The sequence below is a fragment of the Girardinichthys multiradiatus genome, chromosome 1 (assembly GCF_021462225.1).
Source record: "Girardinichthys multiradiatus isolate DD_20200921_A chromosome 1, DD_fGirMul_XY1, whole genome shotgun sequence".
NCBI lineage: Eukaryota > Metazoa > Chordata > Actinopteri > Cyprinodontiformes > Goodeidae > Girardinichthys > Girardinichthys multiradiatus.
The window spans coordinates 41,717,135-41,740,432 of record NC_061794.1 but is presented as its reverse complement, the minus strand read 5'-3'; the positions used below and the strand labels follow the sequence as shown (position 1 = coordinate 41,740,432).

The following is a 23,298-nucleotide window of genomic DNA, read 5'->3' as shown; positions in this document are numbered from 1 at the left end:
TACCATCTCTAGGTTTTACAGAGAATGGTCTGAAAAAGAGAAAATATCCAGTGAGCTGCAGTTCTGTGGGTGCAAATGCCTTGTTGATGCCAGAGGTCACAGGAGAATGGCCAGACTGGTTCGAGCTGATAGAAAGGCAACAGTAACTCAAATAACCACTTGTTACCACTTGCGGATGGGCTACAGCAGCAGAAGACCATACCGGGTGCCACTCCTGTCAGCTAAGAACAGGAAACTAAGGCTACAATTCACACAGGCTCACCAAAATTGGACAATAGAAGATTGGAAAAATGTTGCCTGGTCTGATGAGTCTCGATTGCTGCTGCGACATTCGGATGGTAGGGTCAGAATTTGGCGTCAACAACATGAAAGCATGGATCCATCATGTCTTGTATCAATGGTTCAGGCTGGTGGTGGTGTAATGGTGTGGGGGATATTTTCTTGGCACACTTTGGGCCCTTTAGTACCAATTGAGCATCGTGTCAACGCCACAGCCTACCTGAGTATTGTTGCTGACCATGTCCATCCCTTTATGACCACAGTGTACACATCTTCTGATGGTTACTTCCAACAGGATAACACGCCATGTCATAAAGCACGAATCATCTCAGACTGGTTTCTTGAACATTGCAATGAGTTCACTGGACTCAAATGGCCTCCAGTCACCAGATCTCAATCCAATAGAGCACCTTTGGGATGTGGTGGAACAGGAGATTCACATCATGGATGTGCAGCAGACAAATCTGCAGCATCTGTGTGATGCTATCATGTCAATATGGACCAAACTCTCTGAGGAATGTTTCCAATACCTTGTTGAATCTATGCCACAAAGGATTAAGGCAGTTATGAAGGCTAAAGGGGGTCCAACCCGGTACTAGCAAGGTGTACCTAATAAAGTGGCTGGTGAGTGTAGTTAGATGTTTGGACTGATGAATAAATACATAAATAGGCCAGTAGTGCTGTGAGCTGTAATGTAGCAATGTTTACCCGGTTCAGTCTTTGAGGATTGGGATTTTAGGATACTTATATAATTCTTTCCTCAGATATAAACAGGCCAAGAAAATAACTGCGTTAACCTTTTGTGTAGCAGCAAAACATATTTATTTAAGACACAACTTAGCATGCTATTATGATATTTAAACAATGCATTGTCAGTGATGTGCACTAATGTATTCAAAGGTCAGTCAGTCAGTCATTTTCTACCGCTTATTCCATAGTGGGTCGTGGGGGAGCTGGTGCCTATCTCCAGCAGTCTATGGGCAAGAGGCAGGGTTCACCCTGGACAAGTCGCCAGTCAATCGCAGGGCAACACACAAACAACCATGCACACACTCATTCATTCATACACCTAAGTGCAATTTAGAGAGACCAATTAACCTAACAGGCATGTCTTTGGACTGTGGGAGGAAGCCAAAGTACCCGGTGAGAACCCACGCATGCACGGGGAGAACATGCAAACTCCATGCAGAAAGACCCCCGGTCGGGAATCGAACCCAGTACCTTCTTGCTGCAAGGCAACAGTGCTACCAACTGCGCCACCGTGCAGCCTGTATTCAAAGGTGCAACTCTTAATTAAACTTCGAACGTAACAATTTTTCATTTGACCTAATGAATGTTTTAAAGTATGTACTGTGATAATGTAAATCTCAGTGGGCATTGTTGACGTGTTGACATCCAGCTACAGATGTTGAGAATGTAGATATGTGTTTTAGAAATGTTACCATGAACCAAAAAAAAGGAAATAATTTTTTCTTGAAAAACCAATTTAAACATACAGTTTTATGAGTGTTCCATACTTGAAGGGGGAGACGACCTCGAAGCAGAACCTCCTCTCAATGTCTTCATATGGTTTAACAGAACACAATCGAAGGTCCTCCACTACCACCGTAAGAACATCCTATTCACACAAAAACGACTTGTTATTTTTGACCGCATGAAACAGTCACAACAGAAGACAGCAGCTGTCCATCCCTGATATTTTTCCTCCAAAAGGAAATCTCCATGTAACTAACCAGGTACAAGCATGCCATCTGTTAAAATGAGTGCTGGAAGATTACTAACAGCTCTAATATTTTTAACCGTACCACTTATCTCTGTGTCAACAGATATCTGCTAGTATCTTGATACTTTATCTGCAGAAATATTTTCATTTCCCTCTTCATCATCAAACACAGATTTCAGAAAAGATAAAAGATTAATGCAAAATACTAAATCTTTCATCTTTCAGGAAACGCAGCTGACTTAAAGATTTATGGACTTGCCTTTAGTTTCTTCTGATAGACCAGCTGATTGTTCTGTATGGAAAACCACCGTCTGTAAAAGAAAAGCATATTTGTAAAATTTTAAGACAGAAGTGAACATTTTGTCACATTACAGCAACCGACTTTAATGTATTTTATTGGGATTTTATGTGATAGATCAACACAAAGTGCACAATTGTAAAGTGGAAGGAAAACGAGATACGTTTTCAAAAAAATTAAATATATATATAAAATATATAATCAGCTTACCTCACTAAGATACCCTTAATAGATTTCAGTGGAACCAATTACTTTCAAAAGTCACTTAGTAAACAAAGTCCACCTGTCACATAATCTCATTATAAGCACAACTGTTCTATGAAGGCCTCAGAGATTGGTTGGAGAAGATTTGTCAACATGACTAAGGAGCAGTGACACATTTATGGAGAAGGCTATAAAACAATTTTCCAGGCTTTGGATATGGATCACTTGTCAGTTTGTTACCCAAAAATGGAAAGAGCATGACAACAGCAAATATACAATGGTTATCTACCTAAACTGGCAGACCAAGTAAGGAGAGAGAAGCTGCAGACATGACAACTATTGGTTGCACAAATCTGTCCTTTATGGAGGTGTGTCCAGCAGAAACCACACTGTGCATCCAACACCCCCATGGTAAACACATCATGCTGTGGGATGCTTTTCTTTAGCGTGGACAGAGAAGCTGGTCAGAGTTGATGGGAAGATAGAACAAGCTAAATACAATCAAGAAGTAAACCAGCAAAACACTTGAGGCTGGGGCAGAGGTTCAACTTCCAGGAGGACCCTAAACCTAAAGCCAAAGCTACAATGGAATGCTTTAGATTAAATATATTAGTATGTTAAAATGACTTAGTCAAAGTTCAGACCTAAATCCAATTGGTAAGTCCATAAGAATAAAAAGAAAATTGCGTTTCACAGATGCTCTCCATCCTGTCTGCCAGAGCTTAAGGTTGTTTTTTATACAAAGAAGGTTGAGCAAAAGCCTCAGTGTTCAGATCAACAAAGCTGGTGAAGACATATCCCATAAGGTAATTACAGCAAAAGGTCATTCTACAAACTATGAACTTAGGAGGATGAACATAAATGCACTTCACACTTTTCATTATTTTTTTATAAAAAAGTTAAAACTGTTCATCCTTTTCCTTCCTTCATAATTATGTGATACATTGTTTAGGTATGTTACATAATGAAACACATAGATGGTTGTGGTTGGCAAGGGGTATATATCCTTTAGTCTTTAGTAAAGTGTTTTCTGATGTACTTATACTGATGTTGCATATACATTTTCCACTACAAATCTCTATCCCTCTTTTGTTGGAAGGCCTTCTATGAAAATTATTTTTAAAATATATAGAATATTTTTCACACTCTTGTAAAATAAAACAACCATCACTTCAACTATTGCACAGATTTGATATGTTGAAGTATACAGATCGATGATTCGCCGTGGCGGGTACCTGTTCCAGGTCTTGAAGGCGTTGCTAGCCCTTTTGAACAAGTAGCCCTCCATCACCACGCCATTAGGAGCATCCACGTTAAACTCCACCTTCGAGTCGTCATATGAAAAATCCTGCAGGAAGAAAAGGACTTTATTTCTGGATGTTAAAGATCCACAAAGGATAGAAAACCCTGTCATTTAGCAAAGAGGGTGCAGGTGGATTCCTCTAGAATACCAGCAGCTTTCAATGTCTGCAAACTAACTGAATCATTTTAAACTGCGTGATCATGTGTACATATAAGGGGCATATCATAACTCAAGATGCATAAAGATGAGCCCGACTGTTACATAACGGATCCCAGAATCCTGTTAAAATGGCCTGTAGCCTCTGCATGACCTTTAGCATCACAATAAGACACTAAGCAGAACGCCAAGCAGGACACGAGAAGTCCCAATTGGTTTTAAGGGGTCCAAGTTATGGTTGTAAATTCCTGAAACACAAAAATATGCAGTAGAAACAAATGTATGTAAATTATGGCTGTTTTAACAAGAACATCTACAGTATGAAGTGACATTTCTTCTCTATTTTCAACACTTTAACTTATTTAGTTTTTGCACATTTAAATCAGGCTTGGGTTTGGTGATCTGGAAAGGTAATCAGAGTTGACAGTAAGAAGGATGGAGCTAAATATATTTTAAAAAAAAACCCTGTTGGAGGCTGGAAAAACTGGGATGGATGTTCACCTTCCAACAGGACATCCAGCCAGAGCTGTTAGATCGAAGCACATGTATGTGTTAGAATGGGCTTTAAAACTACAGGCCTAAATCCACTTCATAATTTGTAGGAAAAATTAAAAATTATTGTTTACAGACACACTATCCAGTATGACTAGGCTAGAGCTATATTGGAAAGGAAAATGGTCTATCTCTATATGTAAAAGGGTGGTAAAAGTTTTGAAAACTTGCAGCAGTTATTCAAGCAAAAGGTAGTTCTACACTTTTCAGATCTGTACATCTTGAGAAATTTGAAAACCTCCTGATTCACAGATCTGCTCCTACTTTGCACGCTATAACGTGTGTCAGGCTCAGGGTTCTCTTGTTTATGTTTCCCATGCCCTCATGTTAAAAAAGAAAGTTCAATAACAATATTTCAGTAAAAAATAAATGTTTAATCTGAAAGTAACAGCAGAGAATCAAATAAATACAGTTAAAAAAGGATTTAAAAAAAATGAAGACAAATCATTTAAGAGTACTGTGAAATGTCATCTAAAAACAAGAAATGGTTAGAAATACAAATCCACCCACCGAGCCACGACTCCACCAGCAAAAGATTTTCATTTGTAAAAGCTGAATGTGTTTCAGCAGCATGGAAAAATATTCAAAAACTTAAATGGAAAAACAACCAAAAACCTGCAAAACTCTAAATCAGGGTCTGTGGAACAGGATCATGCCTCTCTTCACTTTCAGACTGTGGGACGTCTGAGCTGTTGAACTCTGGAGAGTATTTCCAACACTGACGCTCTGACCCTTGTCCACTGCAACGTGAGCCTCAGGATTACAGCTAATTACCATACAGCTGCCACTGTATCCATGACCGCAAACATTTTAATTTACACTGCAACACTTCAGCTGCTCTTGACCCAAACAGCAAGTAGCAGATAGCTTGGTTTGCATTAGCTGTGAGGCTGTTTCAGTACACCTCCTTTGCTGAAGGTGGGATTTTCACCCTCATGGTGACCCAGCAAGAATCTCCCCTGGTAGGCAGCCATGACCACCCAACAAAAACCTCAGCAAGCTTGATTTAACATCTACTACTAAAACAGACTCTGCTTGCTTCAGACCCTAATAGCTCAGGTAAAAAACAAAAAAAATCAAGTCAAATCAACTTACCTTCCCTGTTTCTGTTTTAAATGAAGGGCAGAACCTCAGAAACAGAACAAGCACTGTGAGATCCTCTAAAAACCCTCCAGCCCTACAACAACGGTCATCTATTTTTAACGGTCCAACATCAAACAGACCTATAAGAGCATGACTGAATTATTAAACAAGCAGGAGACTTCTGAACATTACGGGCAAAACACATAAAATGTTGAGCAGCAGGCAGGAACAAGCAGAAACATGGAATGATGCAGTCAATGTGCTGTGATACGTCATCCACCTGCTGCTCCTGTCGGCCTGCAGACCGTGCTGTCGGGCTGGGTTAAGCACAGTTGGCACCTGTGAAGGCTCTGCATATCACCTGGAGGATGCTCCTGTGTCTCATTATCACTGCATCTTTCAAAGTGTCACTATGGCAGACATTTGCATCCTTCTACCTGCTCCTCAACAAAATGATCAGATCCCATGTTGATCATGACGGCTCACGAGCCTTCAAATCATTATGCATAAGTAAGACAGCAAGGCAACAAAATCACCAGGCTCAGGTTAATACTTAATCTGGGAAATGAGATTGTATGCAATCTCTAAGACATTACTGGATTAGAGACCTCTCCTTTACATGCCTAAACAACAAGCACAACTTTCATCCGGACGCGTTTCCCTGGGAACTAACCTTTGGATGTTGGAATGAGCTGATTCCTACATCTTAATGAGAATATTTTAGTTCTCCTTTATTTCTTGCTCAGTTAAGTTCATGGATACTCTGGGTAGGTGACTGGATGGATGGACGGATGTCACACGCAGACTTGGGAAATACTTAAATTATAGACTTTTTCAGACTGTGTTTAACCCTGTATAATGGATATAAGGGTTTGTGAAAAAACTGATCTTGAAGAAAACCTGTGAATCAAATGCCCGAGATCTTTAGGAGGGCACCTAAAATAAACAAAGCAAAAGAACATCAGTTGCAAAATATAGTTGATGAAACTTCAAGTGTGTATTTCCCATTTCCCCTGTTTCCATTTAATGTAAACTTGCCTTTAAAAACTCTATTTAAACTTAATCAAAGTTCAGAAAGTTTAGAAGATTTTCAAAGATGCCACATTTACATTTTATTGCTGTACATACTCGGTGACACTTTTTTACTCGATACTACAGCCAGGTTATTTTAATTAATAATAAAAAAAAACACAGAACACAATATTGAAGGTAAAATATTCAGTTGGTATTTCCTTCTGACATCCATGTGCAGCTTCAGGCAGCAGAAATAAACCCAGAATGCAAAGGAGCAGCAGGCAGCTGCAGCGCTGTGCTGGTGAAGCAACGACATCCTCCAACATGACATCTCCATTAAAGCCCAGATAAAAAATAAATGGCTCTGACATCTGGGACCTTTTGCTTCTCTGCATGCCTAACCAGCCGCAATAACAATCTTTGGCTTGAGAGCTTAAACTTTCTCTTTGTCCTTGGTAGGTTTATTTGAGACTTATTGTGCATGGTTAAAGGTGATGAAAGAATAGAAAAATGGAAAGAAGAATCCTAATTCTGTCAGAACACAATATCCATAAACAGACATTTCATTATAAAAATCAGAACAATTTAAGCCCCTTCTTGGCTTTATTTGCTCTTTGCATTGCTAGATCTACCTTTCAGGTTCTATGCAAGCCACTCGAATTAAGTTTGGTTTGTGCATTATAAATGATTCAGGATCCACTTCAGCTTGCCTCAAAGCTTCTAAAGTTCAAACACAGCTTGACAAAACAGTGTAAGCAGTGAATGTTTGCAGACTTCAGGTTAACATGCAACTCTGCATGTACTGAACCAAAGCATCCAGTGAAAATCGAAATCCAGATAGGGAAATAAATGGAGGGTTACTCACCTGCATGAGGGTCTGAGATGATAAAGATGGAGCCATTAGGGACAATAAAGAGACAGAAAAGATAAGAGAGGATTAGTGTGTCCAGCAGCAGCCGTATTGTTTAAATGAGGATAGTGGGATAATCTTTCAAGTTCAACGAACTGCTTATTATCCTCAATACTGAGCCTCAATCCCACTTCAGCAGCAGAAAAACATCACCCATCAGTCTCAATAACATCTTCATTCAAAGTTTACTTATTTGGTGAAGTGTCTTAACAGTTCAGGCACAAATGGATCAATAATGGCCGCACGTCTGACCCCAACCCTTGCCTGCGGGTCTGTCCATATCAGAGAGCGCAATGCCTGGAGGGGGAATGCAGAGCGGAGCTGTCTGCCAGATGGCCACTGATCCTGGGGTATACAGCAGACAGACACTGGCCTGCTGAAAATAACACTATGTGCATTATTAAAGATGGAGATGCCAGACAACAAGGACCTCCCTGCCTTTATGGACTTTATTGTTTATTTCTGCTCCACATCTTCCTGGATCTACCTGGAAGGATGTTAAAGTATTGCTAAACAAAAAACTTACATATTAAGCAACTTTATTCAATACAATATGGTGAAAGGTCAAGTGCATTACTTTGTATACAAGTTTGCCATTAATATTATACATATTACGTCTAACATAGAACAAAACTTATTTCTGATAAAACTGCAGATTTGCTTTTGGCTTTTATGACCTTGCCAACCGTAAACATTAACCAGTACAGTGTCTATTTTCCTAAGGTTTGATGCTTGTTTTGATGCCCTTTTATCGGAGGTCAATTATCAGAGCACAATGGAGTCTGGTCAGCCTTAGATACATTTTAGTACATCCTTAGGTCTGATGTTTGGTCTGAAGCCATTTGGTCTTTTAGGGCTCGGTTGCAGGCACTTTGGTCTCAAATCCAATAGTAATTTATCCAAAGTCTGATGCCTTTTTTTGTCTGCAGTTAGATGTTTGAGGTTACTTGGTCTGAGATCTGACTACGTGAGACCTGAGGGTGTCCTAAACTGTGCACTGTAGACAAATATGACTAATTGTTAGGGGCCCTTTTATTCTGGTGGCTATTAATTGGCACTATTAAAAAATGCATCAACAGTAACACCAGCACTGAAAACTGGTTATCTTCTTAAAAAATGACCAAAATCCTTCTAATTATTACCTTAAATACGTTTAAGCTTTGGCTTTTCTAACCTTCTGCCACAGCTAGCTGTGCTGCAGTCCTAACCCTGGCTTATTCAGGCTGTTTAAGCAGACTGCTGCCATTGCTGTTGAGGTCTGGTCTGCCAGTTCAGATTTTCCTTCTAAGAACACAAACTAGTTTGTGTAAACTTTGTTTTAATTGCATGTTAACAGTTTGTTACATTTGGTTTCTCACAAGAGTTGCCCTAGCAATCATAAGGTAAAAACGAATCTATGGAAAATATGTTGATCTTAATCACAGACCTATTAATAAGTGTTTCAATACGGAGAATGGGTTTCAGCTCCTCCTCCTCCTCTAAAACTGTCCTATAGCTCAGAACATTTTATTTGTATCTCTGCTTATGAAAGAATAACTTTTTTAAACACTGCCTGTGTAAAACTGTGTTCTCCAAACAGGGTGAGGGTGAGGGTGAGTATATATATAGCAGCAGATGAAATTTGAAATGTGTTTATTTCTGCCAACAACAGAAACAGGGACAACTGCAATTTTTGTGTAATAGCAGGTTGAAGAAAATCTCTGAGAATTATACAGGTGAATATGTAAAATAAACTTTTCAGTCTGTAGTTCACAAGACTAACAGTGCTTTGAAGCTCCAGCTTATGGATCAGCACAAATATGTGCTGACAGTTGCCAGCCATCTACAGACGACTACAATAGGATTAAACGTGCTAAAACACTTAGTTCCACCTGATTTGAAGCTTAAATCAATGCAGCGCACTTTGTTTGGCAGATTAATCAAACACCTCCCAGCTGCACAGGTCTTAATCCCCCTCCCGGTCACAACAGATGCCCTGGAACAAGTGGTAACTGAAACCCAAGAGGAGGAGTTCAGCAGCAACCTGTCCACCTATTTAAAGATCCAAACCTGAGGCAGAAACATCATAACTTACAAAGGACAAGCAAACATGGAAGTATTGGGTTTAAACAGGCTACCATCACCAGCACAGCATAAAATCCTGTATACAACTGATAAAAAAACATTTCACTTAAAACAAATGATCACATTCAGCACAAGCATAGGCCTTCTTCAGATTAAACCGGAGGTAATAACAATCCACAAACTTTATTCAACTGTTCAAGAGGAAAACAGGACAAAACAGTGACTCACCCTTTGTTGAATAGTTGCATGTTTATGTTCCATTTCCCTCTTTTCCATCGCAGAATCAATGACCAGCTGATCTAGCTGAAAGTCAGTTCACAAAGACAAATGTGAGAACAAAGTACACACTATATTTATGCTGCTTCTGCAGTTGTGCTCACATGTTTACATACACAGGCAAAGCTTAGAAAAAAAGCTAAAGAATTGTAAAAAAAAGGATCTGCAGGAAAAGGTAACTGAACTTCCTAAACCAGGAAGGAAAAATATATATTATGATAACAAGTGAAATGGGAAATCCAATCAAAGTCATTTCAAACTCCAATTAAGAAGTGGAAAATAAGGGATTGTGTTGAATTTAAGTCAAAATTGCCAGAAAGAGCATTAGGGATGCAACAAAAATAGGATGTTCAGTAATAAATTCAGCTGGCATACAGGACCTTAGACGCTTTAAGATTCACAATAAGGAGGCACTTGAAGAAATATGGTCTGCATTGTTGAGTTCCCAGAAAGTAGCCCTTTCTCAACCAAACAGCACAGAAACAAGCCTCGAAACCTTTGGAATAAAATTATTTGGAGTGATGAGACCAAAATCTAACTTTGTGGCCACAACTATAAACGCTATGTTTGGAGAGGAGTCACAGAGGCCGATGATCAAAAGCCCACTATGAAACACGGAGGTGGATAGTGATGGTTAGGGGATGTGTGAACTACAAAGGTCTGGGAAGGACTCGCAACCAGTCCAGGGTGTACCCCGCCTCCCGCCCATAGCCTGCTGGAGATCCGCACCAGCTTCCCTGCGACCCACTATGGAAGAAGCGGTAGAAAATGACTGACTGACTGACTGAACTACAAAGGCACCAGGGTCGCTGTTCAAAACTGATAGCAAGATAAAGGCAGCAAATAATCAGAAATTACCAGAGGATAATTCGCACTAATCATCTCAGAAGCTACACATAGGACGGGCTTAGGTGTTTGAACATGACAATAATAGAAAAGACTGGGCCAAGTTGACCTGTCACTGGCTACAGCAGGAAAAAGTTACTCATTTGGAGAAGCCATCTCAGTCTCCTGAACTCAGCATCAATGAGCCAATAACTCTCAAACATTGGTAATACCCAATTATTATTGGGTAATAATTCACCACTAAACATGAGTGCCAGAAAAGTTTTTTGTATCATCATTCATATTCTGAGAAAAAATGCCATAGAAATCTGAAATTCTTCCAGGAAATGCAAACTTATGAGAAAAACTGTATGTGACACAAGCTTTACCGCAAAGAGCCAAAACTAGGAAATAAAACAGCGTTCTGTAGCTTAATTTTCATGTTTAAATTTAATAACAGGATTCTTATACATTCTAAGGTTAAAACTATTTCTATTTCCAGAGTTCTCAGTGTTTTGTAGCACTGAGAAGACTGGATGGATGGAAGGATGGATGGATGGAAGGATGGATGGATGGAAATTTCAGTCAACAGGATTTATTTTTAGCACTTTGTTTTATTTTCCGTACTTATTGAGAACTAGAAAATACCTAACTCCATATTTTTCCATAAAGTGTAGGAACCTTGGAAAAACCAATTGCCCTCAGAGTGCAACCATGAAGGCACAGGGGCTTGGAACGTGCATTAACCTTGCTCACCTCAGAAGCAAGTTTCTTCATGTAGGGGTCGAGCTCATCGAGGAGGTTGTAGCCCTGCTGGAACAACGAGTACTGGGCGTTCATGAATGACAGCATCTGCATGGGAAAACATTAAGGTTAAGGATCAGCATGAAGTCTCAGATCAGACGTGTGTGTGTCTGTAAATTTGGAATGACGTACCGCATCTAAGATCTCAAACTTCTTCTTTGCCTGAAGGACGTTAATCTGAGGAAAGAAAACAACAGATAATAGTAAAAAAATAAGTACTGAGATGACTCCCTCTAGTGGAAGCTCTTTGTTACCCTTTTCGCAAAGTGCAGGAACACCATCAAGTCTGACTGGAGTTAAGTCTGACAAAGACGACCCTCAATGTGCCTTCTTGCACATGGCCTCGTTGAATTCTTTCCTTCACACTCCAGCGGCCACAGAGCCCCAGAGGTACTTCCTCAGTTAAAAGCTTTGTACTGTATGTCATAACAATGCAAAGCTAAAAGATATTTTGTGCTACATTTAATTGGTCACTTAGATTACATACAGTGAAATGCCTGCAGCTTTGACCTTCTCTGCAATGAGACACATTCAGTTAAGGGTTCAAAAGGTTGAGATGTCTAAGAGCTGCATAAGAGGGATGCCAGGAGACAAACTGAAGAATAAAAAGGGGTCAGAACCATCCGTGAGATCACTCTGAATCAGTCTCCTTTGTACCCCGCCGGCAGTCATCGGCGGCCATCCAAGTATGCAATCTTTGTACTTCCACTGATCATTTTCCTAACCTGAAGGACGTAGTCCAGAGCAAGGTGTCGGAAGCACTTGCGGGTGACGCTGAGCGAGCTTGTGGCTTCTTCGACCTCGTGTGGCTTGTTCCTGGGCGCCTGAGCGTTCTTCACCTGCGCTATTTCCATATCTTCCCGCACCCGGTCGAAGTGCTTCTTGGTGTCCTTGAACTTCCGAACATCCCTGACACAAATGAACACAAAAACACGAATCAAGCCAGACATTTCCCCGAAACTTCACACCAAACTTTGTCCTAAAATCAAAATTGCTGACAGCATGTTTAGGTCACAGTAAGTTGTTCTCAGGTTAATATTTCAACAAAAATGGTTTCAGGACAGAAAAGGACACATTTGCCTTGAAAATGGAATAGATATTCTTGAACTTTTTCCAAGTTTGTCAGACTAATATCACAAATTTCAATGCATTTTATAGGGATTTTATATTTTAAATGAACAAAAAGCAGTGCATAGTTGTGAAGTGAAAGGATAATGATGCATGGTTGTAAAAGGTTTTTACAAGTCCAAAAAGTGCAGCAAACATTTGTATTCAGGTCCCCCTGGTCAATATTTTGTAGAACCACCTTTCACTGCAGTCAGTCAGTCAGTCATTTTCTACCGCTTATTCCATAGTGGGTCGCGGGGGAGCTGGTGCCTATCTCCAGCAGTCTATGGGCGAGAGGCAGGGTACACCCTGGACAGGTCGCCAGTCCATCGCAGGGCAACACACATACAACCATGCACACTCAGTCATACACCTAAGGGCAATTTAGATTAACCAATTAACCTAACAGGCATGTCTTTGGACTGTGGGAGGAAGCCGGAGTACCCGGTAAGAACCCACGCATGCACGGGGAGAACATGCAAACTCCATGCAGAAAGACCCCAGGCCGGGAATCAAACCCAGGACCTTCTTGCTGCAAGGCAACAGTGCTACCAACTGCGCCACCGTGCAGCCCGAACCTTTCACTGCAATTACAGCTATTCAATTCAATTCAATTCAGTTTTATTTATATAGCGCCAATTCACAACACATGTTGTCTCAAGGCACTTCACAACAGTCAGGTTCATACATTCCAATTAATCCTAACCATTGAACAGTGCAGTCAGAGTTAGTTATTTATTCAAATTGGATAAAAAGTTTTTCTATCTAAGGAAACCCAGCAGATTGCATCCAGTCAGTGACTTGCAGCATTCGCTCCTCCTGGATGAGCATGTAGAGACAGTGGACAGTCACTGGCGTTGACTTTGCAGCAATCCCTCATACTGAGCATGCATGTGGCGACAGTGGAGAGGAAAAAATCCCTTTTAACAAGAAGAAACCTCCAGCAGAACCAGGCTCAGTGTGAGCTACAGGTCTTTGTGGGCATGCCTTTACCATCTTTGCACATCTAGAGACTAAAATGTGTGAAAATTCTTCCTTGCAAAGTATGAATATGTTTGACGGAATGGAGAGCATCTGTGAACACATTTTTAGTTGGATTTAGGGGAACCTCCACCCCAGTCTTCAATGGGTTTTCATCCAGGAGTGCCCTGTATTTAGCTCCATCCATCTTCCCATCAACTCCGACCAGCTTCCTGTCCCTGCTGAAGAAAAGCAGTACCACAGTATGATGCTGCCACCACCGTGTGTCACTCAAATGTTATGTGATTTGCATGGAGGTCAAAAGGTTCAATCGTCTCATCTGACCAGAGGACCTTATTCCACATATTTGCTGTGCTGCATACAAAGCTTGTGACTAACTGAAAATAGTCTTTCGCTACAAAGGCCAGATTTGTGGAGTGTACAACTAATAATTGCCATGTTAATAGATTCTCCCACTTTAGCTGTGGATCTTTGTAGCTCCTCCAGAGTTACCAAAGGTCTCTTGGTTGCTTCTCTGATTGATGCCCTCCTTTCCCAGTCTGTCAGTTTCATTAGACAATCAATCTGAGGCATTCACAGGACAGCTGTAAATTAGAGTAAATTAGGCAAAAAAACAACTCTTTTTAGGTTTATCTGAGGAAAAAAATATTTATTATTATGTGCTGCTTTTGTTTGCCAATCAAATAAATGCACTGAAGTTAATGGTTATAAAGTAAGAACACGTGGAAAAGTTCAAGTGTTATGTCTACTTCAGCAATACTTTTTTTTTTGCCAACTTATATAATGTGTACTTATGACTCTTTTCTACCTGTGTTAAAATGTCCATGCTACTCAAACTGCAGAAACTGAAACAGCAAATGATGAATAATTTTCTCACTCTTTCACAAAGTTGTGCAGCTGCTGCTTCACAGAACGCTGGGCTTGATCAAACAGTATCTGAAAGAGATGAGAAATAAAAACAATGACTTCTGGTCACTTGTTGGAAACTTGAGGGGGAAAAATTGAGGTGGGGGGGTCAGACATCACTAGTTGCATCAGACTAAGAAAGTTAATTGTTAATGTCATTTATCTGTATTCTAGATTTTCAAAGACGTGCAATACCATGAAGAAAATTGATAATTAAATCAATAAGCAGAAACAACAAATACCAAAGCCTTGATGACTGATATATTTTTTTTTTATATTTCTGTATTGTTTTTTTGAAGTTGATGAAAAAAATCTGGCTAAACTAACCTTATTTTGGTTTTAAAATACAAAAGTAACCGAGTTATGCACTAATAAAGCAGTGCAGGACAAGAAACAGATATAGTAAAAAATGGTTATGTCTCTTTGAAAGTGAAAGACTTGAAAAACAACAAAATCCCCATACTTCACTGTTTTAGATTCTCGCTAAATACTAAAAATAAACGTATCCACACAATTTTTAAGTGGTGGTGCTTATCTATAAAACAACATTAAATACAAACGGTCTGAGCACGATTTCTAATACAGTTACTATGATGGGAACCTCTTTTGTCAACCCACGTGCATTTTTACCCAACAGAGGGCAACAAAGCACATCTTTTTCATTTGGTTCCTCAAGATGCAAACAAGTGATTCATAATTGATCAAGTCTGCTTGCAGAAACGAATGGATGGGGAATGCTGCTCCAACTTGAACACATCTACTCTAACACAATAACGGGCTGCTTTCGGATTTAAATCCAAGCCCCGTCCTTGTTTCCTGCGCCCTCTGAACGCATCGTCTGCTGCGGTTGCTGCTAAATAGGTCACTCTGGCAGAAAGAGAGGGAAGGAGGAGGAGAGGCTTTTGGTTCAATGTTGCCCAGCAGTCACATCCAGTGTAAAACAGAAGAGCCTGCCCAAACGTACTTGGTGTTATCAACACAAATCAGCAGCTAGACTGGTCCGGCCTCACTGTACAAGACAGATTTAGAATCTAAAAGTAATCTGGAAGTGGTGAGTTTTAGTAGATTTCCAGAAACCACCAAGGGAGTCATTTTTGTGTTGATGTTGGCTTTAAAAATGACTTTTACTGGCCTGCAAAGCAACTGGATGTAAAAGTATCACCACTGAGAAACCTTTGTAGATTCCTTCTGTGAGAAGCCTAAGCACTAGCATAGGCCCGATTGTGAGCATGAGGTGATTCTGTTTAACAGGCCCTTTAAAAAAAAAGAAAATGTTTTGGAGATGCCGATTCATGCCACCAGAAGCAGCTGCGGTGCAGCAATAAAAATAACAGGACAGCATCAGAATAGTTTGAGCACAGAGCTGACGGGACTGAAGCGGATGGTGGCACAATGTTATCCACACGCTAACCCAGCATTCCATGGTCTATGGTGTTTGTGTGTTGAAAGAGACTTCCTGGCTCTGCTAAATTTGCAGCTTGTTGCATTCTTAGACTGCTTTGTGGCAAACAACACCAGACTTTCACAGGATGAAGAGCAAACAGGTTGCCCCTCCTTTCTCCAAAAAGTCTTGCAGGTCAGAAAAGGGTTTTACTTATTCAGCACACTACACACATTACAATATTTTAATTGTGATGAAATATTTTAGTTCAGATACAATTTTTTGCATTATTTTTTCATTTCAGTTAGAGACTGTGTTAACAATACCAAACCTGAAACCGATTGGACCTATTTTACATGAGCAGCTGGTGAAGATCACATTTAGATCACATATGTAAACAAAAATTAAAAATCAAATTTATTTCTGCCTATTTCAATAACCTGATGATATCCTATATTTCATACAAATCTAAAGGGTAATGACTGATCTGGGACAACTGGCATGCATAAATTGGTGGTCCTGTTTTTAATGTGTTGTTCTTATGTTACCAGCAGGGTGATAAACTGGAGAACTGACCCTGAAATACAGAATCTGGACATAACTCCACACTTCGTAACAGATAGATTTGCTAATGTGGTTTCAAAAATGAAAACATTTATTTTTCTATTAAGCAAAAATGAATCATAAAGTCATTCTCAGCTCTGCACTGCAAAAACATGCACTTAAAAGACTTCGATGTGCAATCTTTCTACATCCAAATTATATTTCTCAGATGATGTGGGATTTGAATAACCCCCCCGCCCAAGATGAAGGAGAAGTACTGTACAGACAGTGATAGACTATATAGATTAACAAGCCCAGATATTATGACAAGGTTGTTGACAACATAGGTGATGAGACAAGATTATTTAACTTTATGTACAAAGAATTCAAGAAGAAATCATAAGGATTTTTCTCTGCAGGGTAAAGCAAACTTCTACTCAATCTTGAATGTTTTTCAAGAATGAGTGACAACAGTTCAGTTGCAGGTCTTTATCTGAATATCTGAGTCAATCTTCCCTCGTTTCTAATGTATATGAAAGAGGCAAACCCGAGTCAATATTTAGTCATGCTTGAATTAGGCTGAAACCAATACAAATAGCTCAGGGTTCCTAAACATTATCAAAGGCCACAAATCATTTCCAGACTCCGTTATTTTAGATCTCAGGCTATAAATATAGAACATCTGGATCGATAGATCGATAGGGGCAGACGTTGCTAAAAAAGTTATTTGCACCAGTGCCACCATTAATCTGGAGCCATGGTATAGCTTAGCTTACTAATGAGTTGCAACAGATTTTATTTACACATTTGCAGCAACATCCACATTTTTCTGATTACATCAATTCGATGTGCATCATTTACTTAAAATCCAATACTAAAAAGCATTCTAGAGCTGCTTACTTATAAGATAAAAATAAGATGTTTATCATATTGATAATGGCACAGAAAATAAATTATGGAAACACATTTATTTTCAAATTCTATAAGCCATGTAGGAACCCTGAATGTTGCTCAGGTCACAATGTTTCCTCTGTCCATGAGAACGAAGCATCTTTTGTGTAAAATCTTTGGAAAAGAAAGGAGCTAGTTTGGCTTGCTCTCCACCAACATTCAAACAGAGCTTGTTTGTCCTGGAGCATAGTGTTAGACTGGCTGAAGCCACCAGGAAATTGAGGTAAGCGTGGGCAAAGACTCCTTAGCACTTCTCATAGATCCATGCTAATGTTTTCGCATGTTTCTGCTGATCCATATGTGCTGTTTGTTTATCTTTCCAGGGTTTTAAAGCCAACCAAGCATGGGTGCAACAAGCATATCTGATACTCAGAGCTCCCCTGTGCGCACTGCCATTTAATATTCTTGAGTCTGCAAAAGCCAGCAGAGCATGCAAAATAAGGGAAATCCTTCTCAAGTGGCAGCTATAACCATCATCATTTCTTATTCATTGAGGTGCGGCGGGAGTGCAACACAATTAAATACGCATGCTGCATCTCTGACGGAAAACGAACATGTAGAAGAGGCCAAAAATATTACTCCACATTGCTGTTTCGTCTCAAGGGAATGCCCTCGTCATGCTGCACTCGCATCTACCCTCTCTGTTCTGCTTTACATCAAAGAAACAAAGAAAACCATTGATGAATTATAATATTGTCCACTCAGACTGTCTGCTCCAATGGATTGGAGGGGAGGAAGAGGGGAAAACGAGAGACCGAAAGCATAGCTGAGACTGGGGTGGAGGATGCCAGGTGGTCCCAGGCCAAGCGCACTCTCTCATGGTCTCTAAAGTGTGACACACTGAACCAGACAAAACAGAGGATCTGCCGGTCTGACAGTTGGATGAAAATCAAACAACTCATACAAAGTGGAAAGCAGTTAAAACAAAAAGCAGTATGTAACATTACATTTTCAGAGTTCTCCTATGAATAAACTCAAGTAGTCCCAGCAAATCAAAAGGCACAGCATCAAACCCTTGCTGAAAATTTAATGAAATAAACATTTTTCTCATGTTAATGTTTATAGTTAATGAAGGGATATAGTTCTAAAATGGCTGCGCAATGCAGGGATCTCTAGGTTAAACAAAGAAGTCTTTCTGAAGGCCCTTATCTCACCCCTTTGCCCTGCATTTCAATGAGTTTCGTATTTTTGCCCATATAATACGACCAGTAGTCGAAATATGCCTCATGTAATCAAACTTCAGTGTCACCATCACTGTAATGTAATAAAACATCATGCCTCTTGTGACTACAAATCTAACACAAATGAGCTGAGAATAATTATCATTTAGTTAGCTCAATAATAAGACTAAACAAAGTGATTGCAAACAAATTTACTGGATAAGAAAGCATTAACCAGGCACAGCTTAGAGCACAGAACAGCTCTGTTTTTATTTCTGCTTATGTGGCTCTAGAACAACTTATCTCTTCATTCTTCCAATTCTTCCAATGTTCAAGGAAAACAGGATGGGTTTATTGTATCTGCAAGTAGAGCTGCGCAATATCCCGATTTGCAATCGCCATTGCATTAATAATATGTGGAAGACCTCCTTAGATCTGGCAGGGTATCACATTTAAATTGCATTGCATACAAATTCAGCGTACCGAAAACATTCTTTGGCCTGTTGAATAGACTTTTCCTGCCTCCGATCCCCTTTCTTGATGTATATTTTTAGTGGTCAAGATGCTAAAGCTCACAAAGAGCTGTGAAGAATTGTGAAGGAGAAAGAAGAGTCAGGAAAATCTGCGTTAACTGTAATCGATATTATTGTAGTTACATGATGTTCTGATATCATGCAACATGCAAGTATGCTTGAAGCATGTGCATCTGTGTAGCATGAATATGTTGCATATCCGGGCTAAAACTGGTATCAGCAATGAAGGGGTGCTGCTTTGAAGTTGAGACAGATACTGCTTGGTCATGTATACTCCTTTGGTGTTTTTTTGTTTTTTTTAACTGGCAGCACAGCCTTTTTAGAATATTCTGGAAACCAAAACAAATAAGAAAGCAAACAGAAAACGTGGTTTTGGTGGATCCTACTAAAAACGACTATTCCACACATTATCTTGTGCTAGCAAAGTAGGTTTTTTACATCCTGTAACCCTATTCCATAGATGATATGGATGAGCCTTTTCACCATCCCGCTCAAAATGTTAAAGTGTATTTCTGACATCTTTATTCAAACTCGGATTGTTAAACATTTGCTAATTTTATTCGTTCATTTATATTAGCATTGTGGTGAAAAATAAGGGAGAGAAAATGTATAAATGCACTGATTACAGATTCTTAAAAAAAACATTTATTTGTGAAGCTTTTACTCTATTTGTGAAAAACTAAGAAAATAAATGTAAGTTCTTACTTTCCCCCTAAAACTGCTAAAATCTCGTGCTGTTCTTGTGAAGCCTACTTCATGTATCATCTCATCTTGTAAGTTTGGTGCATCGTTACAGCCCTGCTCAACGCCTAAGACTTGATTCTGCTTTGTTTAATCTTCATGACTATACTGCTCAGTGGTCACCCTGTTAAAAATGACAAAATACCACCAACAGTGTCGCAGAGTAACAGACATCTGTTGAGCAGCTTTCTATTGTAACCATCCATTCATCTGTTCCTCCACTGCTGACTGTGCATTTTCCATCATCCCGCCACCCACAAATAATCTCTTCTCAGCCTGAAAGTACACACCAGTTTGAAGTTTTTACAGGAGCTTGTCTGTAGCATTTTTTCCTGCCAAGTTGGACCGATTTCCCCACATGCAGCAGAGAATGAAACAGTTCAAAGCTGCTTGAATTTTCCTTCATGTGTTGCTCTGCAAATTTAACAGCCAACTTCCAATTCCTGGTGTTGTGACGTTCTTATGTCAAAGTTAAACCGATAGGCTTGCAGCCTCTGATTTAAATTTCCCATTTCAGGAAAATTACAAAAAAAATGTAAATGTCAATGTTGGTTTGCTTCAATGTGGTTTAAAAAATACAAACCTGAGAATCCAATTTTTTGAATCTGGCATTAAACAGAGTCCTATTCCATTCAAGAGATTTTAATGATATTTTATTATAACTGCATTAACACTTAATGGACTCATGTTGCGATTTAATACCCATGTCAAAAAAAGACGAATCAGAAGTTAATTTATGTCACCAGGAATTAGTTATTTCTCTTACAATGCTGTGAAAAGGTATTTACCACCTTTGTATTTATTTAGATTATTTTAATCTGATTTTAAAAGTTGATTGAAAAAGTGAAACATTTAAATGTAACAAAAAAGTAAAAACGGAGGACATCTGTAAGGGGCAACAACTGCATTAATTAGATTATTTTATGATAATAAAAACTTGCAATCGGTGAAACTTGAACCCAAAATAAATTCAACTATTCTGAACTGGAGATGTTTGCTTCAATAGAGGGAGCAGCAACAGCATCCAAAGTCTATTGTGCAAAAATTTAACAGTCTGCAGTCTCAGTCAGAAACCTTTTAGGACTGACTTTATTAGCATGCAAAATTTGAAATGAAACTAAAGACTTTATATTTTTCCAAGGCCTCTTAAGTCTTTTAAAGCAGAAACTTTAACCCACAGAGGGGCTCATAGGCTCCAAACAGCATCCATACATGAAGTGCATGAGCCAGCTTATGTAATACACTCTGCAATATGTCGAAGTTGTGCAGGGTTCCTATTGTCCAGCAGCTAAATCTTATTGACACCCGCCCACATCGGCTGAACCATTAAGCCCCCTCCACTGGCCTCCCTCCACATCAATAGACTGGGAGCCAATGGGAAGAAGGGAGTAGCTGATTTGTTGGGACACCCAATTGTTGCAGCCTCAAAGAGGAATGTCGTTGTCACATGTACACACAAGCAGAGGCTGTGCAATTTGCAGCCCTGTTGGTTCAAGCTAATGGACTTTAAAGGACCACAGAGAGCCACGGCGCTGGGGTGTAGGTGAGGGAGGTCAGCAGCCTTAAAAGTGAGGAGGGTAAAAACACAGCGGTGAAGCACATGCTCTGCTTCATGTTAAAGGACAAATGTGGAGGAAAAAAATAAAGCATTAAAGCAAGAAAGAAGACCATAAATAAAAAGCGCTGCAATTAAAATTCCAGAGTTGGCGTTTCTTTTGAACAAACACTACATCAAAGTTATAATTTTGGCAGAATTTAAAAAACATACAAGTTTTAATGTCGTTCCAACTCCCCATTACAATATACTATATATATCTATATATATATATATATAGATATATATATATATACATACACACACACTCACCGGCCACTTTATTAGGTATACCTTGCTAGTACCGGGTTGGACCCCCTTTTGTCCAGAACTACCTTAATCCTTTGTGGCATAGATTCAACAAGGCACTGGAAACATTCCTCAGAGAGTTTGGTCCATATTGACATGATAGCTTCACACAGATGCTGCAGATTTGTCGGCTGCACATCCGTGATGCGAATCTCCCGTTCCACCACATCCCAAAGGTGCTCTATTGGATTGAGATCTGGTGACTGTGGAGACCATTTGAGTCCAGTGAACTCATTGTCATGTTCAAGAAACCAGTCTGAGATGATTCGTGCTTCATGACATGACGCGTTATCCTGCTGGAAGTAACCATCAGAAGATGGGTACACTGTGGTCATAAAGGGATGGACATGGTCAGCAACAATACTCAGGTAGGCTGTGGCGTTGACATGATGTTTAATTGGTACTAAGGGGCCAAAGTCTGCCAAGAAAATATCCCCCATACCATTACACCACCAGCTCCAGCCTGAACCGTTGATACAAGGCAGGATGGATCCATGGTTTCATGTTGTTGACGCCAAATTCTGACCCGACCATCCAAATGTCGCAGCAGAAGTTGACACTCATCAGACCAGGCAACATTTTTCCAATCTTCTATTGTCCAATTTTGGTGAGCCTGTGTGAATTGTAGCCTCAGTTTTCTGTCCTTAGCTGACAGGAGTGGCACCCGGTGTGGTCTTCTGCTGCTGTAGCCCATCCGCGAGTGGTAACAAGTGGTTATTTGTGTTACTGTTGCCTTTCAGCCTTTCAGCTCGAACCAGTCTGGCCATTCTCCTGTGACCTCTGGCATCAACAAGGCATTTGCACCCACAGAACTGCAGCTCACTGGATATTTTCTCTTTTTTGGAGCATTCTCTGTAAACCCTAGAGATGGTAGTGTGTGAAAATCCCAGTGGATCAGCAGTTTCTGAAATACTCAGACCACCGCGTCTGGCACCAACAACCATGCCACGTTCAAAGTCACTTAAATCACCTTTCTTCCCCATTCTGATGCTCAGTTTGAACTGCAGCAGATCGTCTTGACTACATATATACATGCCTAAATGCATTGAGTTGCTGCCATGTCATTGGCTGCTTAGAAATTTGCGTTAATGAGCAGTTGGACAGTTGTACCTAATAAAGTGGCTGGTGAGTGTATATAGTGTATATAGTGTGTGTATATAAATATATATATATATATATATATATATATATATATAGTATATAATTATTCACTATAAGATATCTTAACTAGATTGCATTTAAAGAAAGCAATATTGCAAAATCCTATAAAAAGTGAAATTTTTACAACAAAGAAAGTAATTTGAGAAACACTGAAACATCCGTTGGTGACCTGAATTGGACATGGCCTTTATCAGTGATTGGCCAATCTGAAAATAAAACTTCAACCTTTTTATCTCGGTCAGGAACTGCATCATACCTAAGTGCTAACAGGTTGCACCGGCAACAGCACTTGAGGCCAAAGTTGTTATTGAGGAAATAGGCTGTAAGGTGCTTTTAGAAGAACATGTATTTTCTATGGAGGCATGTATGATGTTTCTTAAGGCTGCTACTTTTAAACAAATCGGGAGACTTTTGCAGAAAGCTGGAAGCTGAATGTACAA

The 23,298-nt window shown here is 39.7% G+C and overlaps 1 protein-coding gene across 2 annotated transcripts in view; it reads right to left on the bottom strand.

Moving 5' to 3' along the window:
* Nucleotides 1–23,298, bottom strand: part of acap3a (ArfGAP with coiled-coil, ankyrin repeat and PH domains 3a) — a 70,033-nt gene that overhangs the window by 11,449 nt on the left and 35,286 nt on the right. Inside the window, exons 5-13 of one of the 2 annotated variants that reach the window (XM_047361751.1) lie at nt 14,457–14,515; nt 12,217–12,400; nt 11,624–11,668; nt 11,444–11,539; nt 9,815–9,889; nt 7,478–7,489; nt 3,740–3,852; nt 2,262–2,313; nt 1,797–1,897 (exon numbers count right to left, since the gene is read on the bottom strand). In XM_047361751.1, coding sequence (XP_047217707.1) covers nt 1,797–1,897; nt 2,262–2,313; nt 3,740–3,852; nt 7,478–7,489; nt 9,815–9,889; nt 11,444–11,539; nt 11,624–11,668; nt 12,217–12,400; nt 14,457–14,515 — 737 coding nt within the window. The remainder of the gene's footprint in view (nt 1–1,796; nt 1,898–2,261; nt 2,314–3,739; nt 3,853–7,477; nt 7,490–9,814; nt 9,890–11,443; nt 11,540–11,623; nt 11,669–12,216; nt 12,401–14,456; nt 14,516–23,298) is intronic. The other variant, XM_047361761.1, reaches the window with a different exon arrangement.